Source organism: Cryptomeria japonica, chromosome 8, assembly GCF_030272615.1.
Source record: "Cryptomeria japonica chromosome 8, Sugi_1.0, whole genome shotgun sequence".
NCBI lineage: Eukaryota > Viridiplantae > Streptophyta > Pinopsida > Cupressales > Cupressaceae > Cryptomeria > Cryptomeria japonica.
In genome coordinates, this window is record NC_081412.1 from 93,236,204 (window position 1) to 93,261,083 (window position 24,880).

The 24,880-nt window shown below is 37.3% G+C and overlaps 1 protein-coding gene across 14 annotated transcripts in view; it reads left to right on the top strand.

The window, feature by feature from the left end:
• The window catches only part of LOC131037020 (LIMR family protein At5g01460), a 63,970-nt gene extending 40,211 nt beyond the window's left edge, over window positions 1–23,759 (top strand). For 13 of the 14 annotated variants that reach the window (XM_057969056.2, XM_057969051.2, XM_057969046.2 and 10 more), the window contains 8 exons: window positions 3,026–3,088; window positions 3,211–3,275; window positions 8,111–8,220; window positions 8,324–8,438; window positions 8,550–8,615; window positions 8,716–8,826; window positions 22,981–23,047; window positions 23,168–23,759. In XM_057969056.2, coding sequence (XP_057825039.1) covers window positions 3,026–3,088; window positions 3,211–3,275; window positions 8,111–8,220; window positions 8,324–8,438; window positions 8,550–8,615; window positions 8,716–8,826; window positions 22,981–23,047; window positions 23,168–23,215 — 645 coding nt within the window. In that variant the 3' untranslated portion in view covers window positions 23,216–23,759. The remainder of the gene's footprint in view (window positions 1–3,025; window positions 3,089–3,210; window positions 3,276–8,110; window positions 8,221–8,323; window positions 8,439–8,549; window positions 8,616–8,715; window positions 8,827–22,980; window positions 23,048–23,167) is intronic. The other variant, XM_057969057.2, reaches the window with a different exon arrangement.
• The last annotated feature ends 1,121 nt before the right edge of the window (window positions 23,760–24,880 follow it).

The following is a 24,880-nucleotide window of genomic DNA, read 5'->3' on the forward strand; positions in this document are numbered from 1 at the left end:
AAAATAACCTACAAATCATATAACAACTAACTATGATGATGCATAAAGTAAACAATGACTAATAATGATGAAACATAAGGCAATTTACAATTGCAAGCAACTGTCAATGTAGAGATCAGAATCATAAGTCATAACTAAAGGAATCCCATCATGGCAAGCTAGGATGGGTAACCTGATAGGTTGTCTTAACAACCGTTCTCCCTCAATAGAGCAACACTTGATAGGGTGTCTTATTAACTGTTCTCCCTATTGCAAGTCATATTGATAGGGTGCCTTGTCAGCCGTTCTCCCTATTGTAAGTCATATTGATAGCGTGCCTTATCAGCCGTTCTCCCTATTCAAGCCATATTGATAGGGTGCCTTATCAGCCGTTCTCCCTATTCAAGCCATATTGATAGGGTGCCGTATCAGTCGTTCTCCCTATTCAATCCTTTATAACCACAGTTGATTTCAATAATCAGATGTAACACATATACATATTACATCATATTAACCATAATAGGTTACACAGTATGAGCCGGAAAGAAGAAGATAACATGCAGTGAACAGTCATAAAGATGATCTGCTATCACTAATAGTATGCAGAGAATATTAACAGAATTATGCACAAAACTTCATACTGGAATATCGTCTTAACTTAACAGTAGTTGCAGATTCATTCTCTTTATTCTGTTCTTTTTCCTCAAGGACTGTTTGATCTGATATTATTTTCTTAATCCCCCCATAATGGGATGGCAGATTGGATGAAAGCTTTATAGGAATCCAACAGTTTGTAATTAACAAAGCTGGCTGATTACTCATGCTATCTCTGTAGTGAGATTTCTTTTCTTATTTGATTGTCTTCTTATTGTCTGCTATTCGATGCCCCTTGGATGATGCTTTTCTAACTCTTAAATATCCCTCAATCTTGTTGGAGGGTTGTGAAAAATTGATTGCTCAAAATAATCGGATGATCTATTCAACGATATACAACCGTATATAAAGAGTTTACAAGATGACGTTCTAAATTAAGAACTAGTCGTTTAAGTGAAAACTAAAAAGCTAAAAAGCTTAAAATACTAAATAAAGCTTAAAAAGCTAAATAATAAAAAGCTAACTATGCGTCTTTAATAAAGAAGCAATAGTTTCACTTAACGAACTAAAAAAGCTAAATAAGTCAACTAAAAAGCTAAATAAGTCGACGACTAAGATGACCACTAAGAATAGAAGATGACCATCGTAGAATAGATATTAATATTATTTTAATATTGTGACCCTTAGGCAATTCCATTTCTCTTCAAGGAATGATATCTCTTCCATGCGCCTCTTCATTTATTTAATTGCTGTACTCTTTAAAAATTGCTACCTTAAATCAGTTGCTAATTCTTAATTAATTCTCATCATCATCGCCATCTTAGGATCGCTATTTTATTTTAATGCCATCCCTGAACATTGCATTGACAAGTCACTAATCTTCCAAAGTGAATTGCTACTTTATTCCAAGCTGTCATACTTCTTCTACATTGATAGAGGGTGACATGGCATCAAGACTGGGACATGACAGCCCCCATACATACCACCAAGAACAAGGGCGTTACTGCCTGTAACTTAATAACTGTTCTGATCTGATCTGATCTGATCCATGGTGATGTCACTGGATGCTTTTGATTCCTTTCCTTTATATCTCTCAATGTGAGGGAGAGGTCACACCTTTTCATCATGTATGCCCTTTGGCAAGAGACATGCCCTTCCCACCATTAGCACCCTTTGAAAGAGTGCAACTCTTCATTATATCTGCCCTCTGAAAGGGACACAAGCTTTCATGATCAGATCTGCACTTCTGATTCCCAAATTATCCCCCCCTTCAAATGAGTTCTCTTCTCCCTTTTATACCTCATATTTGAGGGAGTCACAACTTTTCATTCCATGTCTTTTGACCATTCATTAACTTTTATTTTATATTTTAATTTTTATTCTTTTTGTATTTTAATTTTATTATTATTATTAATTATTAAATCATATTTCAAAGTGGGGACATTATAGTTTCTATTGTTGTATGTGCTCATGAATTGAAAGTGCATTTGGCCTTATTACATGTGACTGGAATCCCGTTACAATCCAAAGAGTTCCAATCTTCGAATTTCATGTAAAACCTAAGATGCATGCACATGTTCTATAGGACTGGTATCAATTATAGCATATTAAGGAATGGTACGGGAGAACTCATCAATGGATCAGTGTTTCCCACAAATAGGATAATGAGATTAACAAAAGAAATCTAATGGCATATCATCAGATTGACATGCTTTCTTCTAAGAGACTGACAATAGCTCAAGCTTTGAATTTTTTTCTTCTTATGGTCAGAGTATCAAATTGTTGATTATCCACAACTGACCATGAGGAACTTTTCAGTAATTACATCTGTGAGATGCCCTAATCTATCTTTAAATAATTATGTTGATGTAATTTGACGTAGATAAACTGCATGAAAACTAGTGATAATGATAATAAGTAATGACAAGGGTAATGATTAGTGCTGATACGAGTTTATACTAAGCTTAATTAGGAATTTTCTAACAACAACTAATTCCAGTATAATTGATGCTTTTAAAGGCTAAAAAGCAAATATATTCATAGGTCGCATTGTATTATATTATGGAAAGAATTTAAGGTACACCGGTAAATATTGAATGGGCAGGAAAGGTACAACATCCTACTCCCATTCCCATCCATCATATAGGGTTGGTATGCTATGTATTCTGTCATCCAATATGTGAGCATGATGGTGATTTGCTCTTTTATATTATCTTCGATGTTCAGATTAGCATCTTATCTGTATCTTTAGTATTTTTTACTTTGTAATATTTGATGATTAAGTTTTCGGTTTTCCAATTAATTCTTTTCTACTTCTAATTATTGATGACCGACATTAGAAAGGCACTTCAAAATTATATGCTAGGGTCCATTCGTGTTGTCTTTAAGCTCTGGTACATTGTTTCCTAGGTTCAATTGTTTGGTTTCATGATAATACTTATTAAATTTCCAGGAGCTTCTTTTTCTAGAAGAAGATGTTAAAGGTTTAGAGGAGATTTATCCCCAGGGAGAAAAGGTAACTAACAAAAGTATAAATTTCATGTTTTGTTAGTACTTTATTTGTCCAGAATGCCTGATTTTTTGAATACGGTGTATAAGTATTTCTCACTGAGATTGTTGTTATTATTGCTTCTCCAGGCAGAAGTATCCTGGGCCTTAACTGTTCTTACCTATATAGGAAGAATGATACTCGGAATTATTGGGTAAGAAGATGAAAGGATTGTTTATTTTCTTGTTTATAATCATAATATCAATATATTTATGCAGTAGTTTACTCAATTCTGGAAGAGATTTTCAAATTTAAACTCATTTATCCATATATCAAACTGTTAAATGAGCATATTGATTAACATTATAGTGAATATCTATTTATTTTCCATGTATTTTAGCATTTTCTTGAGCTGGGATACCTTTTAAGATTACAATGTTTGAGTTTAATTTGTTGCACCTATTTTTTCCTACCAACTTCCAGTTAACTTTGAGAAACAAATAGATACAAAATAGGTATACAAGTGAAAAAAAAATTTCACACAACATGGTCACATTTAACAAATTTACTTGCAAGACATGCTAGTTCTAAACTATACCGTGAAAAAATTTAAATAATATCCTCTATGATGCAAGTACAATGTTTTTTAAGATAAAAATTTAAAATATGCAACAGGGCGTCTAACGATGGCAAACTTCACATTCACACTGCTCTAGTAAGTGTAGGACAATGTAGTAGTGTCTGTCAACAAAAACGCTGGTGACTGCATCAATATTGTATCAGAATATTTGAGTGCCCCCTATGTGGATGGATTAGTTGGGTTTCTGCTTCAAGAAAACGAGGGAAGATGTTTTAGAGCTCACAATAGCTGCCAACAAAATTGAATGAAAAATTACCTAAGTTACTAAATTGTTGGAAAATAAAGTCGATTTTGGGTACGAAACATCCTAGAATCGAGGTTCATTATTTTTGTCACTAAGTTTTGCCAACATCTTGACCTTTGAAAATCCCTAAATAGAAAATCCTTTACTCCCAAAAATAACCCTAGATGTAACCTAGGTTTGTTTCAGGTGAAACTATGACGGGAAGCAAAATAAGCAACGTCGAATAAGAATGTCTGAAACTATGATGAGAAGAAAATAAGTGACATCAAATAAGAGTGAAACAATCACGGGAAGCAAAATAAGTGATGCTGAATAAGAATAATAGTCACCTAGCAGCAATCCATGGATTCTGACGCAAATAAGAATAACAGGGACTTTAATAGGATAAGGAGCGTGAGCAACAATCCATGGTTTCCAACGTAAATAAGAATAATATGCACTTCGACGGGGGTAGGAGCCAACCTCTATTGTTAATAATTAAATATATAAATTAGTTTCAAAATTTAAGCTATTATACATTATATTTTTATATTGCTCTTTAAAATATATTAATGATTATATACTGAAAGTGCAAATGAGAAATAATATAAAATTTATAATGTATATATTTTATTTTTAATATATAATTAATATATAATTATTATATTTAAATATTAATATATAATTAATATATTCAATTTATAATTTATAATTAATATATATATTTATGATTTTTATATGTTTTTTGTATGGACATATTCAGTCCTCCAATTTTTTTTTGCCGCATCACCGTGCCATACCCATGTATCATTGTATCCAATTCTGATTTTGATTTGAGAACTTAGAAAATAACAATTGTAGACATGCCTGTTGTAGATGTCAAGCTTCATTATACAAGTTTATGGAGAAAGGTCTTTCCTGCTGATTCATGTAGTTCTCGCCTTACCCAAAAATTGTTAAGAGAGTAGATTGCAACAAATGGAAGGAAGTGTGTGGTTTATACTTGGAGCTAGTGGATGTTATACATGGATCAGCCAATAGACTATGAAAGCATCTCTTTTAAGTGCTTTAATTGCCATGGCCCATGATCATTAAAGTGAAGAAATAAAGAGGTGGGAAAATTTGGACCAAGACAATCTAGCAGGAATGGTCAAGATCAAGCCATCTTTAAAAACTTTTTTTAAAATGTATCTTCTATTGGAACATTTGAGGTTTACATCTACCTTTTAGAGGAGAACTTTTCTTGTCTGCAGCGGAAAATAGAGAGTTCTCTAGTGGAAACCTCACTTCAATGTGGAGCAAATTGTAGCTATGTTAGCGGGTTTAGCAAAATAGGACAACTATTTCTTGGGTTAGGTTTGGGTTTGGGTATAAGGCTAAGACTTGGGTTTGCCGAGGGCCTTGCTTGGGCACCTTGAGTTCCCTGAGGGTATGTTTAACCCAAGGTCCTATTCGAGCACCTTGGGCTCCTTGTGGGTATGTTGAACCTAGGGTCCTGCTCGGGCACCTTTGGTTCCCTGAGAATACTTCCCCCGTGTGTATGTCAAACCCAAGGTACTGCCCGGGCACCTTGGATCCCCTACAAGTATGTCAGGGCCATACTTGTAGGGTTTCGAGGTGCCTAGGCCTAGTAGGCTTTGCCATATGATCATTGTGGAGGCTAGACCTTTGCTAGCTCCACACAACTATGTTTTACTTGGTTGAGGAAAACACCATACCAATTGACACCACAAGGACATTTGATCATTTCATGCTAAGGATATTGCTATTGTAAACTGATATAAATCCTTGCATTGACAAATAAAAGTCTTATGCTATACCACAGACTGGTGAATTGCATCGATATGATCAATATTCAAAGAAGCTAAAACATCCATTGAGAGGAAGAGAGGAAGACTACAACAGTAGAGTTTGTAAAGTGTATATAGTATTTACTCTCAATTCCATTTCCTGTGGCTGTTAGGATTTTCATTTATGTATGAATAGAAATGTCACAATTTTGTGATCAATGTTCAAAATCTAAAAACGTAATATTAAAATGCAAGGTAATTTTAATGCAATACAATTCTTTTCAAAACTATAGTAAAAATGCATCATGTTTTGAATATTTCAATTTGATCATATATTAATATAATTTTTTTCTTTTTCATATGTAACATTTATAATGACAACCAATAATATAGTCTTCTTTTGGCTGAAGGAAATTATATATCCACTTGGTTAAGAACAATCAGCTCGCTTTAAAAATAGCAGAGGAGTTGGCCTATGTGAATTGCAACTTGTGTCTCGTCACATAAGAAAGCTGTTTACAAGGAAGGGGTGACAAGGAATTTGGATGTAACCCTTGAATGTGCCAACTTAAAGGCTTTTTTTGCATAGCTTGCCTTGGTGTCTTTAGATGAGGTAGAATCTATACGACATGGCTAGTAGGAGTGGTACTGCAGTTGCTTGTGGTTCAAATGAACAAAATGTTGACTTTGATGTTATTGATGAAGATCAATATGAAGATTATTGATTGTAAATTTTTATTAATTTGACATTTGACATTGAATCAATGAACTGTGAGTATTTTGTTATATATATATAGTCTTGGCGAACTCAAACCTGAACTGGCAACTTAGAACTGTAGTAAAGAAAATTTGAACAATGGACATTGAAGAACACATAACTTGGAAGATTGGGAGGTGCTTCAATTTAATAGGATGTGACTAAGTTAAGTCTGTCGATGCAGTTATTTGTCATATTGTTTTGATTCATGTATATTTTCTATCTACATTCCATTCCATTATATTCTAATAGTCCATAACTAGCAGGGAAAAATTGTAAATAAGTTTTTAAGGACCCCATCAAAGTGAATAGATTATACAATTTGCGCAAATCCTCGTTGCAAAATTTTATCTTGCAGTTGTGTTTGTTGATGCGAACTTTCAATATCTTTGGACTCTTCCCAACCCAGTGCCTATCAGATTAATGTAGCCTTGTCATAATAGCATCTGCAATGTTTAGATATTGTTACCATTGTAGAGATGTCTATATCTAGCTTGTTATGCATGTGCTAATATTAATACATTGTTGTATGTAGAGGTCTATTTGCTACCAGATTGTTCTTCATTTCTAGAAGTAGCTCATTTTCTCAAGCTTGTTTAACAAGCCTTTGTTCAAATTATGTTCAACGGCTCATGTGGTAAAATTTACACTCAAAATGGGGGTGAAGACATATTGAGATTCATTGTATTTGATGCAAAATGTTGTACAATTTTTTAACTTCTATTATTTACATCATGATAAACTGCAACTTCTTTTACTTTTTTTTCAAATATTAATTTTTATATTATAGTTTAATTGCTGTCCCCTTGCTGCCCACAAAATTTGAAAAAATCACTACTTCAAACTCATCCCCTTCTTCCGGCTTCCTGGAAACTTGTTCAAATACTGATTTCAAGCTACAATGCCAGCGAATGGTAATTCCAACCAAATTGCATTCATTTTAATTACGAAGAAGCTAAGACCCTTTCTGCTAGAGCTTGCAGAGAACATGGTTGTCTGATAATGTTAATTTTTAGGTACTTGGCTTGTTGTATGTGCACTGATAAGAAGTTAAAGAAAACTGAGAAATGCTAGATTTTCTATCCTCTGTATCTGCTAATTTAGTTGACTTTGTTCTTGACCTTAAGTGAATCTTTTTTATGCTGGATAGTAGTTTTTTTGATATTCACATCAGTCAGGTGTATAAACCTGACGGTTTGTGTTTGTGTCCTTTCAAGGTTATTATGATGGAACACTTGCATTTTATTAAAGGCTCACTCAACATTGAGAAGATGTGTACAAATTATGAAAGCAAATGTATCAATAAGTGGAACAATGAACAGATATTTGATGTTTGAGGGATGCTAATGTAATTTAGTGAAGGAAGTTTGTTTTTGTTTATTTCTCCCGTTTTAAGCTCTATATGATGATATTATGTTGACATTTGCACTTAGGAAAATTTGAATACTCTCACTAATGGATACAGTTGTCTTTGATGGAACTTGGTTAGATGTTTCTGACTTCGTGGTTTGACAATAGAACATTATGATTATGTCAATATGAATTGGCTCATTTGACCGTACTTTATTTACTTCTATTTTGATAATGAGCTATTATCCATTTAGTTTGTGAGTTAATAAATTCGCTCTCCTCTTTTCAGGTTTGTTGTTTCTGTTGCATGGGTTGCTCATATTGTGATATACATGTTGATCAACCCTCCTATTTCACCATTCCTTAATGTGGTGTTCATCAAGTTAGATGATGTCTGGGGTATGTAAACAAGCGGCTTTTATTTTGTATGTTGATGAAGACTACTTTTGATTGATCTGTTTGCATCTCATCTAATGGATTGTGCTTATGCTATTTTCCACAGGTCTTCTTGGAACTGTGGCATTTGCATTCTTTTGCTTCTATCTTCTCCTGGCAGTAATAGCTGGGGCAATGGTTCTTGGTTTGAGGCTTGTTTTTATAACAATTCATCCAATGAAGTAATGTTAATCTCTTTGTTCCCGCTGTCTAATTCCTACAAAATCTAACATATCTGTCTTCTATATTCCCGTCTTCAATGATTCTTAGACAGTTGTAGTTGGATGACACAGGTGGGGTGGAACATTAATGAATTCATTCCTTTTCAATGTGGGACTTATTCTTCTCTCTTCAATCAGGTGGAGTTTATTCTTTATATATCAAATATTTTACTATGAAGTTATTAGAGAAATCAACAGTGGAGATGAATAATTTCTTGAGTTTCAACTTTTATTGCAGTGTTATTCAATTCTGTGCGACAGCTTTTGCTGTTTATGCACAAGCAACTGCTGCTCAGGAAATATTTGGTCACACTCTGGAATCCTTGCGTGGCATCAAGTACCTTTACAAGTATGACTCTCCAACTTTGTGTGTCTGAATTAGACAGTTATAGGCCTGCCAATTAAGCGACATGGTGTTAATCTCTTGATTTTTCCATTGCTTGGGTTAATGTTTTTCATGGATATCAAATCATGTAGGATTCAGAATTTTCAGATATGCAGAGTCACTCTGATCCAGTCCATATATGTTTAATTATATTTCTTTTACCAATTAAAATTTCAGTTCTCACCATACCCATGTTCCAACTGCCTTGTTCTGCTCAGGCAACCATTAAAATTTTACACATGTTCTTGCTATGTCCAGATTTCCAAACTTGCTTACTATGTTTTCTTTGTTTGGGATGATGAACAGTGATCTAACATTGCAGCAAAGTGATTTGTGCGATTTTTTTTTTTCAAGTTAATTATTGCGGGGTATCTATTGGGGCCTCTGCCCATAAAGTATAACGGAAGATCAAAATACAGAATACATATGTATAAAAACAATTACTACAACTGAAGGCGAGAATCAAAACAATGTGGGGAAGATTCCAACAAAATTATGCTACATTAAAATTTCCAAGAGCACCCTTTCTAAATGGGTCTTGGGACCTGCCATTAATTCCTTTGGGCAGCATGACACATGCCCACCAGAGAATGGACCAGCTGCACCCTGTATAGTGAAAGCCAAGTAGCTAACCTATCCCAATCCATTGGCAGAAAGAATAAACAAATTACTGCAACTCAATAATATTGATGTGTTTCTTATGCACATGCGAGCACAAAATAAAATACCCAAAAGTATCTTATCCTCTCTTGAACAAAATCTCTCAAATGTTGAAGATTAGCTTAAGGATCACTTGAGAAGACTCCAAGGTTCATGAATGTAGGGTCGCTACGTGTGGATAAGCTCATTGGTTTGATGTGATTATGGTGGAATCACAAGGGGACTTACATTTGAATGCCTTAATGCTTGATTAGTTGGAACTTAGATCATCTGATGTTACAATATGGTGATGCTTTTGATCCTAAACTAGCTAGAGTTTAAAAAAAAAGGCAAAAGATGAGGGGTTGAGAGAGTCTATTCTATTCCTAAGAATGTAGGAAGATGAGTGAGTGATTAGATGGAATCCTACTGAGCGAGGTCTCACCATCAACTTGAACAATTTGACACAAGCTCAGTGCAATCTTCTAAGGATATTTCAAAGATATTCGAATCAATACCATCAAACATCTATCACCATTTAAGTTAATGCATAAGCAATGAATGTAGAACGATTCGAAATTAAGCTCATATCATTTCAATTGACCACACAAGACATGCTTACAATCAGTAAAAGGCTAGTGGTATGGACTAGGCGGATTCCACATGAATATATTCAACAAATTCCTCCATTCGATCTAATTTATTTATCATCTAATGTGAAGATCCAACAAGAAACCATGGACATTGTAAAGAAACAACACACTTCAGCATAACTTCAATGAAAATGGAGTTCATTCACAACTTAGGCAACAATTTCTGCCTTTTCCTCCTACTCTACTCTAATTGCTATTCTATTCTTCTCCTATTTCTTTGCTACTAACTATCCACTATTAGCTATTAACCAAAGTTACCTCGAGTTTCCGGGACGGGGACGACAGGGACGGCGGGATGCGTTTTTGGGACGGCAAATTTTTTTGCCAAATTTGGGGACGACAAAGGGGATGGCTATATAAAATATAGGAAAAATTTAAAATATATAGGAAAATTTCAAAATTCTAAATGTTCATATGAAAACATGGATAAAGCATGCATACATACATTATATTCATATGAAAACAATAGAACATGGATATAGCATGTGTATGATACTATGAAAAGTTGGAAACATTTTAGAATGTAAATTTTGAACATACAACATTGTTAATACTCAATAGACAATATGCAATTATGCATTCATAAATCAGAATTTCAATTCATTCACATTGTCAATATGCATATCATAATAGATATTATGCGTTGGCTGTTATTTTTCTATTGACTCGCCGAGTTTGGCGATTTTCTAATCTCTGTGTCAAAATGCCCAAAGGCTACATTGCTGTCATATAGTTTCATTGTCAAAATTATGAATTAAATTAATAAATTAAAAATTTAATTAATGTTATCTTTTAATTTTTTTTATTTTTAATAACAATTTGAATTAATAAGGGGCATACTAGAAAATTTAAAAAAAAAATTGAAAATACAACTTTTTTAATTTTTTAATGGCCTTAGATATGGGGGACGTTTGGCTATCCTCAGGACAGATTGGGGACGTCCCAGCTGTTCCTAGCTGTCCTTGGGATGTACGGACGTCCCCTCAAAATGCAGGACAATTTGGGGACGGGGGGAAACGTCCCTTGGCCGTCCCCACGTCCTCGAAACGTCCCCGGGACAGTGTTGACGTGTATTTTGTACACAATCATACACAGAATAAAATACCGACAGGCATCTTATCCTCTCTTGAGAAAATAGTCTCTAACTGCTGAAGATCTGCAAAAAGGATCAGTTAGATGGACTCCAAGGTTCTTTTAGTGGGGTCTCCACGTGTGGACAAGCTTTTTAGTGGTATGATGTGATTTGCTGTTTCCTTCAAGGCTTCTTACGGATTCAATGGTTCGAAGATTTCACTAATCTAAAAAGAACTTTCAAAAAATGGGAAAAGGGACAGGGTTTAAGAGGTCTAATCTAGCCTAACCCTATGAACGACTTAGCATGGATGAGATTTGGCAAGACTCAACCAACTTCAATTTTGCCATAAGATAACAACTTAATTGAAATTAGTGCGATCTTCTAAGGTAATAATGGTATTCAATGCATCAAAGACCAAGGACACTACTACGAAGGTACATATCCTAGATGCGAAAATGCTTGAAGGTTAAGGACTCAAAATGTTTTCCAGTTGACCACGCAAGGCGTTCCTACAATCAGCAAGAAGCTAGTGGTTTGGATTGTGAATCCTACCAAATATCAAATCTCACACTTAGCCTTTCAAATTAACAAACTACTTTGATTGAGCGTGATTCAAGTACATCCAACAACCATGAAGATAACTTAAGAAATTTGCAACAAAACACCATAACTTCAATATTTTATTGATTTCCAAGTATCATATACAACAATTGCTTGAACTCCTCTCTTCAAGACTCAATCTTGCTACAAAATAAAAATTGCTTACAATTCTAATCTCTCTATTTCACTCTTAACTCTATTCTCTATTAACTGATTATTACAAATGAAATGAAAAATGGGGGTATAAATAGCATCCCCAATTACAATGAAAGGTCCAGATCGAAAGTAAATCAACGGACAAGATCATGACACCTAAACCCTAATTAGGGTTTGTTACAAATGACCTCCTTTTTACTGAACAATATTAAATACATAGCCAAATATTAAATTTGGCACAAAAATCTAGGAGGTATCAACCAATGAGAAATAAGATGTCATGTCATCTGTAACAACCTTTCATCTAGAATCTTATTCCCTTTCCAATTTTCCTTCTTAGCATATGCAATGAATTTTGTCACGATTCCTTCGATTTCTGTGATTGGAATCTCGGGAAGATTCTTGATACTCTCTTCTAAGTGGATAACCTGATCAAATGCATCTAGAAGAGCTGCGTCCCAAGTAGGTTCAAGTTCCTTTGTTCTATCAATCAGGAGCATGGTGGCATACATCTGATCATACTGCTCATCTGTAACATCTGCGTCCTTGCGAAAGATGATCGTGATTCTATCCTCAAACTCTTGTAAATCCACATCTGTCTCGACCTCGATCCTTCTGCCAAGAATGGTACGAAGTACCTCAAATACTCTGTCCTGGATCGGATTGATCACCTCCTCAACTTGACCACATCTAACACTGATGTCCTCAAAGAGAACACTCTTTATATGGAGTAAGGTTGACCACTGAAACAAACTGTGAGAATCACCTTCCAAGATCCTCTCTTGTGCTAAAATTCTTTTGGATGTGTGTCTTATAACTTTCAAGACAGGAATGACAACGTCCTTGGTATGGGCAAATGCAGCTACTGTTGCCATCAATCTGTGGATTATCTCAAGGACTTGGATAGCCTGATGGGTGATCTTCGACATCCTTGTAACAAACTCAATGGCCACCGTGTGAGATCTATCCATCCAACCACATGTACGCTGGACCAGGTTCCTGAATCTTTCTGCCTCATTGATTGATTGAAGGGGCAATGCCTGCAATGGTGATCTAACTGGATCCTGACGTCCCAAAGGTTCATTGATGTGACTGAAATACGTCCTCCATGCACCGACCTCTCTCTCAAGCTTTCTATTCTTTTCTACTTCTTCTCTAAACTTATCCTTCAATGCCTCAAATGTGTCGGTGGCATCATCTAGAGTCTGCTCTGCTGTGGATGGTCCTAACTCAATAGTCTGTATATGATAGTCCTCTGCTAGGATCTCACCCTCATATTTGTCTGCCGCCGGTGTAGCTATCTGCAGTTTTCTAGATCCAGTCTCATCTCGAATCATCTTGGACATCTTTGTAGCCTTCTTCTTCTCTGTTGTCGTATGTGAGCGTCCAACAAGGCTCTCTAGATCGATTGCACTGTCCTCGTCCTCAATTACGATCACCTTAGTCAATCTTTCCTTCAACCAATCTGGGATATTTGATCTTGTCTCTTGAACTTGAATTTCTTTGTGTACTACTTCTTCTTGTCTGGGAGGAGATGTTACTTCATTATCATTATCTAAATCATAGTCTTGGAGAGATCCATCGGATGAAACATGCTGTGCCTGTTCTTCCTCCTGTCTGTCATTCTGTACCATCGATTCCATGGATTCTTCCACTCGAACTGTTCTATCTTCTGGCCTGGAAGAAGTACCTGGTGTTTGGTCTTTGTTAGCACCTTGCTTTTTCTTGGAAGGCTCTTTCTTTTCTGATCTTTCCTTTCTCTTTGAACCTCTCGGATGGAGATTGCCCTCACTGGCACATCGAAGGTTACCTTCACCTGAATTCCTAGGATTGGGATTGCCTTCACTCACACTTGCTCCACCTTCGGCTGGTTTTTCTTCCAAAGTAAAAGACATGGCTATGCCTTGTTCTCTCAACTTCTGATGTTGAATGTCTACCCATCTGCGAGTACAAGACAAGACTGGTGCCATCAAATCATCTAAATCCACGGCTTCGGGCTCATTCCAATTCAAACTTATTGTTTTACTTTCTCTATCATATGAAGATTGGATGTGCCTGCCGTTGTCCTGAGCTTGGTCGGCTACTCTGTAAATCTTACATTTCCTGATAAAATCCAAAGGCAATCTAGAATGTATCTTGCGTTTCACTTCGAGATCATCTAGGAGATTCATCATAAAATCTTCAATCTGGTACTCATGTCTAAACCTTCTACCGACTGTCTCCTCTAAATGTCCATGAGGATCAAAACTATTCCTCCAAGCAAAAGATGAAAAAGGATACAAGGCTAACTCCCTCTCTGCGACATCCATGGCTGAGACATTGGGACATACCTCAACTGAATTACCCAATATAATAGGTACCTGAACTCCATTCTGATGTCTGTGTCTGAATGCCTTCACATATGCTGCCAACTGCCTTGTTACTTCAAGTAACACAATTCTATCTGTAGGGTACCTCGGCAACATGTATGGAGGTAAAGGACATCCATACACTCTAATGTAAGTGAACTTGGGAAACTGAATGAACCAAGCACCGTACCTCTTGATTAACTCCTGGGCATCCTGAGATAATCTGTTGTGAATCCCTCCTTGCAAAGTCCTGGTGATGTTCATCGTGAAAGTATCATTGATTAACTTGTAGTTCTTCCCTGGTGGATGATGCAAGTAGGTATAGGATTCACAAACTCTGACCTCGCCGGGTCCTCTTCCAATCACTCCTCTGTGAGGTAGTCCTGCGTACTCAACGCTCCTGATTAAGGCATAGATGATGTATGAACTCATGTGGAAGGACTTAGTAGCCCTGAGTCTTCTCAATTGTACGTCTAAGCAATGGCTAATTATTCTAGCCCAATGTATTGTACCCTTTCCTTGAACAATCACCTGGATGAAATAAAACATCCATTTCTCAAAATAGAAGGCATGAGGTGCTCCTGTAACTTTGTTGAGCATGGTAATCAAATCTCTGTACTCCTCTTGGAAATCAATCCGGTGTGGTGTGTTCGGTACTTTGCTCAGACGGGGACGACTCTTGAGTAACCAGTTCTTGTTGATTATGCTTAAGCAAGCATCTGGATCATCATCGTACACTGATCTGGCTCCTTCAATGCTCTTGTATATCATGTCCCTGTGCTCTGGAAGATGGAAGGCTTCACTTATGGCTTCCTCTGAAAGGTACGCCAAAATGTTTCCCTCATTGGACACAATTGTCCTGGACTGTGGATTGTAATGACGGGCACACTCGATCATCAACTCGTGACACTGAATAGCTGGAGGAAAACCGGCCGCCTTGATAATGCCACTCTCTATTATTCTTCGGGCGACAGGTGATGGCTTGCCAATGTAAGGGACCTCTCGGAACTTCTTCGTGCTGAAGTTTCCCAAGTTTGTATCTCCAATGTTGCTCCACTTGGACACGATCTTGGTCTCCACTTCTTCAGTCTTCTGATCTTCTTTCATGAGAGCCGAGCGACTGGTGGATGCTCCCGCCTTTGGGGTCGCCATACCTACACAACATTTCATTATAAGAAATAGATTTTGCAATAAATAACGTAGATAAGAGAGATAGATTTTAGGAAACCTCATGATAAGTCCCTAGAGTTATCATTTCCTAAAATACAACGATCGAGCTAAGAGATTTAAAATTCAAAATTTGAAATATGACGACGAATGAATAAAACAATAATAATAAAATCGCCATACCTCGATAGAGAGCTAACTCTAGAATGCAAAAACAAAATTTGCCTAGGCAAAATTGAGGTATAAAGATAATCTTCAATATGATCCCCTCAAATTTGATTTCGCCACCTCTGGAGAGAATGTGATCTTCAATTTCGCACAAATAAATATCCAAGTCCTTAGCAAATTCGCCTTAGGCGTGGTCTTGGATGGATCTTCAAATTCGCTCTTGGTGTGGTCTTCAAATTCGCACCACCTTTGATCTTTAATGCAATTCGCACCTCTTCAAACACACTTCGGATGCCTCACACCACCTTGGGAATGTCTACGCCACCTTTGGTTTGAAGTCGCACCACCTTTGGAATGTCTTCGCCACCCTTGGTCTTCAATTGAAATCGCACCACCTTTGGAATGTCTTCGCGCGCCACCCTTGGTCTTCAATGCAATTCGCACCACCTTTGGAGTGTCTTCGCCACCTTGGATAAATGAAACTCGCACTATATTCGCCTCTTGTCAACTCGCATGAAGGAAGGTAAAATAATGATGTAGAAAATGATAATTCTACCCCCCTTATATAGCGCTTGCATCCTTTACCCCTTAGGCCGACTTAATAAAAATAAAACCATTTTTAAATGATTTGCAATGACATAACAAGGCCGACCTCCATATATGAGCGCTCAAATCGATTTTTTATTAATTAAATAATTAATTATTAATGCCTTGCGTTTTTAAATTGCAAATTTCGATTTTTAAATAAGGCAAAAATAATTAATAAATGTTAACGCCATATTAAATGCCAATAAAAAATGGATTTTTAATTTTTAAATTGATTTAGCATTTAAAGTAAATTCGAATTGTTTTAATTTGGCGCCAAAACTGGAAAATAAAGGGACGTACCTCATTGCTCTGGTCCCTTGGAGAGGGACAGGAGCGATTCACCATCTTTGGCATGATTCTTGCGTTTTCGACGTTTAACTCCTTCATTTCCACGTCCCAAATCGATCATCTGGTGGTCTTTCGAACTTGAATTTCTTCCTTGTGCGAGCAAGTGCATCACATGGCCATTATCGCCCTGGTCCCTTGGAGAGGGACAGGAGCGATCTCCATGTTTTCACGTTTACCTTGTATCTTTGACCTTCGAAATATCATTGCTTGTGTCCTTTGCGCTTATTCCCATTCGCTTTCATTATGTGTTTGGATGCATTAAAGGGGCCATCGCCCTTGTCCCTTGGAGAGGGACAGGAGCGATCTATGTTTTCTCCTTAACCTTTGGCAATTTTAGACTTCAATCTTCTTTGCAATGTCTTCCAAACGATGTCCCTTGCCTCGCTCATCCTCGCCTAACTTTGATCGTGAAGGAACGTGAGTGTTTTTAATGATATCGCCCTGGTCCTTGTCCAAAGGACAGGAGCGATGGGAGACTTTTACCTTGATTAGCAATGTTTGGACGTTTAAAACTCTTGCAAATTATCTTCAAACGATGTCCTGGAGCATATGTAACCTTGTGTATCTTTGTCTTTACGTAAATCTTGCATGGATTAATCTAATATATCAATATCGCTCTAGTCCCTTCCTGAGGGACAGGAGCGAAGTTCATCATAACATGCTTGTTCTTGTTTGTACCAACTTGCAATTATCTTCATTGCGTGGAATGATGTCCTTTCGACCCTCTTGGTAACTTAAAACTTGTTTGCCTTTTGAAATTTATGCCATTATGTAGATATCGCTCTGGTCCCTTCCTGAGGGACAGGAGCGATCTAGGTCTTTAGAGTGCAAATCCTTCCATGTGATGACCTTTGCAACGTTGCGCTTGATGGAAATGCCTTGAAATGTCCTCGCCACCCTTCGTCCTAACTTGATCGGCCTTGAACCTTGGAGGGACGACCTTGAACTCTGGAGGGACGCATCATCACCATTGTATCGCCCTGGTCCCTTGGAGAGGGACAGGAGCGATCCTTCCCTTGTGGCTTTCATCTCACTTTGCCATGCGCTAAGTTTATATTCAACGGATTCGTCCTTCTTCCCTTTATCCGCCCATGCCTTGACATTGTTTGTAATTTTGCAAAAAAGGCAATTATATCAAAAATCGCTCTGGTCCCTTCCTGAGGGACAGGAGCGAACTAGGCATTTAACAGTGGTATGGACGTCCCAAAAATCTTCAATTTATATTCAATGTGCTCATCTCATGTTCTTCTTCGTTTTTGAACGTAAACTTGCCTCGACCCTTGTCTGGATTTTGCAAAATGAAGGAAATCGCTCTGGTCCTTGGGAGAGGGACGAGAGCTACAAGGTACCTCGCCCTGGTCCCTTGGAGAGGGACAGGAGCGATATGGTCAATATAGGTCATTCTCCTTCGTTTTTGCATATCAAATTATATTCATTTGGCAAAGTATCTTCCTTCGGACGTCCTCAAATCATTAAGTTCTCAAAATCTTGCGAGGACAAGGCGAAATTTGAATTGTAGCTCCGGTCCTTCACTGAGGGACAGGGGCGATTTTCCTCCTGGAGGCATTTCTGTGCTCATGAAAATCTTCAATTTATATTCAAATGAAAGATCTTGTCGTTCTCTATCATTTCAAACGTAAAATTTGTCTGGACTCTGCAAGGACAATAAGATATTTGAAATTGAGCTCCCGTCCTTTACTGAGGGACAGGAGCGATTTTGCTCCTACAGGCCAAAATAACAAGATTTTTCACATTTTAACACTTCACGAGGCGAAAACAAATCAATTCCAATGCCCAGGATCAAACTTCAAAAAAGTCAAAATTTGGTCAAAATATTCAGTCAGACAAAAATTCACACTGACGGTCATCATTTAGACAAGTTTAAGCTCTGCATGAACATTCCAATTGAAAATTAGACCATTTTAGCGAAATCATTGCATTCAAAATTTGCATTCCAGAAAAGGAAGCTCAAAAGCTCTCAAAAATGACTGGATTTTGGCTTGAAAAGGCAAAATTTAAAACCCTAAGGCTTAGCCCTAAATCCAGACAACTAACGGACTAACAAAACCCTAAAAACAAAAGCGAAAACGAGCGAAAAGAGGGGGTCCCCATTTGCGATGGGGCGATGTGTGAAATGGTCACAACAGACAGGGACGGGGGTTTTCAGGTTGGGGACGCGTCCCCGGGTAACTTTGCTATTAACCTTTACAAATGAGAGAGTTTGAGCTTTATATAGAGAGCTCATTTACAATGAACGACCATGATTGATTCTCCATCAATGGCCAAAATTTTACAATGAAACCCTAATTAGGGTTTGTTACAACAAACTCTCGTTAGCCAATGAGAAAATTACTTTCAATGAGTGTGGACCAATAGATAACAAGGGTATGTGCCTTGGAGTTTGTGCCATCACTAGTGAGTCAGGTTCATTGAATCAAGACAAGCTGATGTGGAACTTCTCTGATTGGTGGAGGTAGTGACTGGGACGATGACTAGGATTCCACCTCAACTCGCACTTTGTAGGCTTGATAGACCATCATCATGAAGATATTTCTTGATACTCAACATTATCCAGCTTGCTTAAAGGGATGATGATGATGAGAAACAAACTTTGATTAACTCTTCTGAAACCATCTACTTCTTCAATCGTGCTTGATGTAGGTCTTGTGATGACTTTGGTTGATCTTTCTTCGTTTCGACATACTTGTGAGTGATGCAACTGGTTAAATGTAGCTCTTCGTCGTATTGACTTTGATTTTTGGATTCTCGAAGGGAATTCAAGATTGTAAAACATCCTTTCATCACGTAAGTTACCCTTTATGCTCTTGTGTTTGTTGATGAAGCTTCTTGAAGAGGTTCTCCTTGTATCTTGCTTTGTTCCCTGCAAAACAAACACGCAAGTATTAAATACACTTGATATATAGATTTAATAAGAGCATAAGAGAGAATTCGCCTTCATGAAGGGACACTTGAAGTTGTTGTTGTTTTTTTGTTTTTGTTTTTTTTATGCTCTTGGAGAGGAGCTCTTGAAGTTTACTTCACCCTTGATATTTATTAAGTTTCCCTCGTCTTGCCTTTGAATTTACTTTCATACTTGAAATTCACTTTTGCAACTCAGAATATGAAGTTCGCTCCCCTCTGTCCGTTCATGAAGTTCACTCTTGCATGTTGAGTTTGTGAAGTTCAATATGAAATTCGCTCATACATGCTAATTCATAAAGTTGAGATTTACTCATGTAGGTTTGAACATGAAGATTGCTCTAGATGGTGTGCACGTGAAGCTTGTTTCAATCACCCTGTTTATTAAGTTCTCTTGTCTTTCTCAACTCTCGAAATTTGCTTGAATGAAATTCGCTTCATCTCTTCAAAACATGAAGTTCGCTCTAGATCCTTCAAACATGAAGTTCACCTTCATAGGGAATTCACTCCATTTTCTCAAATCATGAAATTCGCTCTAATCTTCTAAGTCATGAAGTGCATTTTGTATAAAGTTCACTCCCTTTTATTGATTCATGAAGTTCATTTGAATGGAATTCGCTCCCAATAATCAACTCATGAAGTAGACTTGTATGAACTTCGTTCCAAATGTCCCAAACATGAAATTCGCTCCAAGATGGCAACTCATGAAGTTGCAAAATCTGCTCCAAAGTGGCAATTCATGAAGTTACAAAATCCGCTCCACTTGTTCAACTCATGAAGTAAGGATTTCGCTCCACTTTTGCAACTCATGAAGTTGTGAATTTCGCTCCACTCTTGCAACTCATGAAGTTCATGTTCAAATTTGCTTCATTCCTTTGATTCTCATCTTTACCTACAAAGGCTTGAAGATGTAATTTGCTCCAATCTCTCTATTCATGAATTTCACTCCTAAAGTCCAACTCATGAAGTTCAAGTTCGCTCCAAGGGGTGAAATCATGAAGTTCTCTCCAAAACATGAAGTCATGAAGCTCGCTTGGTATTAAATCCATTCAAGATGATCATCCTTCCTTTCTCATTCAACTTCGCTCATGTAGACTTGCTTGTGTATGCTCACAGGTGAAATTCGCTCCAAGGATGCAAGTCATGAAGTTCAAATTTCGCTCCAAGAAGTGAAATCATGAAGTTCGCTCCAAACTAGAAAGTCATGAAGTTCGCTCCAAAACACAAAGTCATGAAGTTGTAAATTTCGCTCCAAAACATAAATTCATGAAGTTCGGTTGCATCTGCTTGAACATGAAGTGATTGATTCCAAATTACCTTCATCTCCTTTCCTCCATTTCGCTTGTGAAGCCTTGAAGGTGAAATTTGCTCCAATACCCCAACCCATGAAGTTCGCTTGAGATCATCAACTCATGAAGTTAGGAATTCGCTCCAAAAGGTGAAGTCATGAAGTGTGAATTTCGCTCCTCTACATGAAGTCATGAAGTATGAATTTCGCTCCACTTGCTCAAGTCATGAAGTATGAATTTTGATTCAAATGGTAAACTCATGAAGCTTGCTCTTGAGTGTTTGATTATGAAGTAGGCAATTTCCTTCATTCCTCCACTTCCAATATGAAGAAGCTCGCTCCAAATCTCCCAAGCATGAAGTTCACTCCAAAAGTCTCACTCATGAAGTTTGCTCCATATCCTTCAAACATAAAGTTCGCTTCAAAAGTGTGAGTCATGAAGTTAAAACCTAGAGAAGGCCTAGAGATGAGGCGGATTACAAATGAGCTTATTAATCACTTCATTGCACAAGATTTCAATCCTTGGAATAATTCATTCAATTGCTCAAACTCATACTTACACCAATTCTTAAGCAAAAGACTCAAGGGAAAATTAAAACAATTGGAGCTTACCTACAACCTTGAACTCTTGGATTGACGCTATCAGCAATTTTATTCAACTCTTTAGCTAGACTCCTGATTAACCGGCATGACATGCAAACCCTAGAAACTTACTCACTTACTTCACATTTCACACAAGGCTATTCACCCGACGCCTGGCCATTTTAAGCGCCTATGCTTCTCTAATGCAAAGGCTAATAGCAAAAGACTCAAACATAGCCTAGGAAGCAAGAAAAAAGTGGGGGTCCCCATTTGTGATGGGACGATGTGTGAATACCTCACAACACTTAACTTGTAAAAACTTCACACATGACTATTAATGGCGATATCGTGTTCACATGCTCCAGTATATGTCCATGCATGAGAATTAAATCATAGCGCAAGGAAATAATGTACTCCTGCCTTAAAAGCAAATGTCCTGTGGTCATAGAGTAACAGGGAAAATAAAAATTACGGGGGCTGAAATATTAAAAAGGATTTGATTTCTTGTCAAAAAGTGGGTAGATGACTATATAAGGCCGTTAAAGGGTCGTGTTCAACCCTGCAACAAGAAAATCTGCTGCAGAATTTGCTTTCCAATAACACTGCTAATATTTAACCTCAGCAAACTTAGAACCCAAAGCCACCACTTTGTTTGCATATTTGTTTAGCTTCCAATTCGGGCATGCTCCCATATTAATAGCATTAGTGACCAACATTGAGTTGCCTTCCAACTATTAGGTTTTGCACACCTAGAGAAGATGCAGCAACCGTCCGTGCAACGACACCTTCCCACTCTGCTTCCTTGCTCATTCTAACTCCCAGATAAAGAGAGCCATCACAAATAAATTACCTTCTATTAATAAGAAACTTGCTCCTAAATTACCCAGATTTCCCTAGGAGGCAGCATATAAATTCACTTTTACACCATTTTAGGAGGCTTTCATGTTTATCTCATCAGAGGAGAGGAAGCGCTCAGTTTATTGCTCCCAATATGAGTTGCACTTAACCCTTTATTGGGGGTAATTTGACTGAATTATTACTGGGAAATAGTCCAGTGTTCCATGGGGATGCATCCCCCCAAAAAAAACCCGCGTCCTCTATAGGGGGATGTTTCCGACACTTGGGGACTTGGGGAAAATATCCCCCCACAACACCACCACTTCCACCACCTCCAACACCTCTGCTGGGGATGCTGCCAGTTCGCTTGCTGCATGGCACATGCCATTACATGCTGATTGCAACCTTTAACTTTGTGAAAACTAGTTGGCCTTTCATGGGGCGCTCACAAAGATGTTATTTTGCAGATTTTGCCTTGAAGATTTCAATTTACCTCTATTTTTATATCAGCACTGCCCCTCCACCACCGCTCCCCCGCCGTCCCCAAATTTAGGCCCTTGGTCCCCGAGTCCCCGAAACCCGTCCCCGCATCCCCCCACCCCCTCGTCAGGAAACTCTGTGGAACATTGGGAAATACAAAATAGAAAACACATTGTATTTTTGAGCATACGTGAATGTAAAGCACTACTGATTGTCTTTCTTTATCAGGTGACGAGAGATGTCTCAGTTCTAATTTTAATGTGTTGGCAGGTATAATGTCTTCCAAATAGCTTTCATAGTTTTGGCTGCTGTTACTATGGTCTATTATTTGGCATTTGTAAGTATTTGACATTTGCACTGTCCTAGTTATGTTGTGTTGTGCTTTAAGTCTAGCACATTTTGGTTTAATATTTTAATTTTATGTCTCATTTTAGAATTGGTTGTATGGCTAATGCAGGGATGGAAAAAACGAAAACCAAGAGGAAGGCTGCAGCTTGCTAGTTAAAACATGCAGCTCTTGAGATCTTAAGCAAGACCACTGCTAGGTTGTTCTGGAGATATGCGTTCATACTAGAATCTGCTATTGGTTTGAACCGTTGATATCTTAAGCAAGACCATGGTCAGGTTCTTCCAGCGATACACTTCCATGCTAGAATTTGCTATTGGTATTATTGGTTTCAGCTCTTGAGATCTTGAGCAAGATCACAGCTAGGTTATTCTGGAGATACACTTTCATGCTAGCGTTTGATACTGGTGTTAACACTTTATTCTACCCTTGTTGAGGCATCATGTTTACTAATTGTGTATGAGAAGATGTTACAATGTAGATTAGTGTAACAAATGAAATCCTTTTTGGCATTTGCCTAGTATTTATTTTGTAGGGTGATTTTGATGATTGTCTTTTGGCTCATCCCTTGCCAAAACGCAGCAGACTTATATGTTGCTTTGGAGAATATTTGAATGCATGTATATAACATTTTTTTGTAAATGTGATGTGGGTACTGATTATTCTGTTGAAAGCTAATGTATAAAATTAAGTTGGAAAGGAATTCTACGTATTAGACCTCCAAAACTAGACATGATCAAGATTCTACCCAAACTTAAAGCATTTAAAGTATCTCATCCCTATTTGTGGTCAGTGTCAGCAGTTTCAAATTGAAGAGAATCTGTCTTACTTTTCCTGTGTCACTGTCAGCAATTCTGATCACGTTTCATTTGTCATAAATGTATGATTCATAAAGACTGTTTTGAATTTGCTATAGAAGTTCTAGGGATAAAGATAAAATAGTTGTAGTTAATGTATCTTATGTAAGTCATTTGGATTGGAGGCAACTGGTCAAAATATTCTGCAGCTGTCATCAAATGCATCAAGATCCATGTCAGTTTCATTATTCCAGTTTAGGTTAGTAACCTTAAAAACCATTAATATTTTCTTTGGCACATTAACTGACAACCTAAGCTTCTATTTTTTTTGTTTCACCTACTTTGTTCTGTGCCCTTGGCACATAGCTACCATATTTTAAGTGTTGTAACTTTATATGCTGCCTTAAAAGAGTGTGTTCCTGAAGAGTAAGCATATCACCGACTGTATAGTTAAGCTTGTGAGTTGCCTTCCAGAAATGACATTTTTAATGCTTTCTACCAGGCATTTTTTGCAGCTTGAAAACAGAGTGCGATTAATGATCATAATGGGTTCACTTTTTAATTTTGCAAGTGGATCATAAAGATTTAGGCCAATATTAGTAATAGTGGGCACCCCTTAATTAGCACACAGGAGACAAAAATGGCCAAAGCTTGGAATCTAATAGAAAGCATAAACATCTTGTTAATATTACTGGAGAAGTTCAGTTTGCACCATACAACATAGATATTAACCCATGAATTATGTAATAGTGCTGTATGCAAAAGTTATGAGCAGCAGGCACTGTTTAGGCATCTAGTGATACCCCCAAAATTTCAGGATATGATAGAGGGTACTGTCTAGGAAATAGATTGAAACTATATTAAGGTGAAAGTAGTTTTAATGTTCACGGTCAGGAGGATCAATTTGGTCTATGAGACCCCCGTTGTTGAAGCTTAGAAGGCATTTGTTGTTCCATTCACTTCCCATATCATTCAAGTTTTGTAATTTGGGTTTGAATCTCATGACCGACAACTTGATAGTAAATTC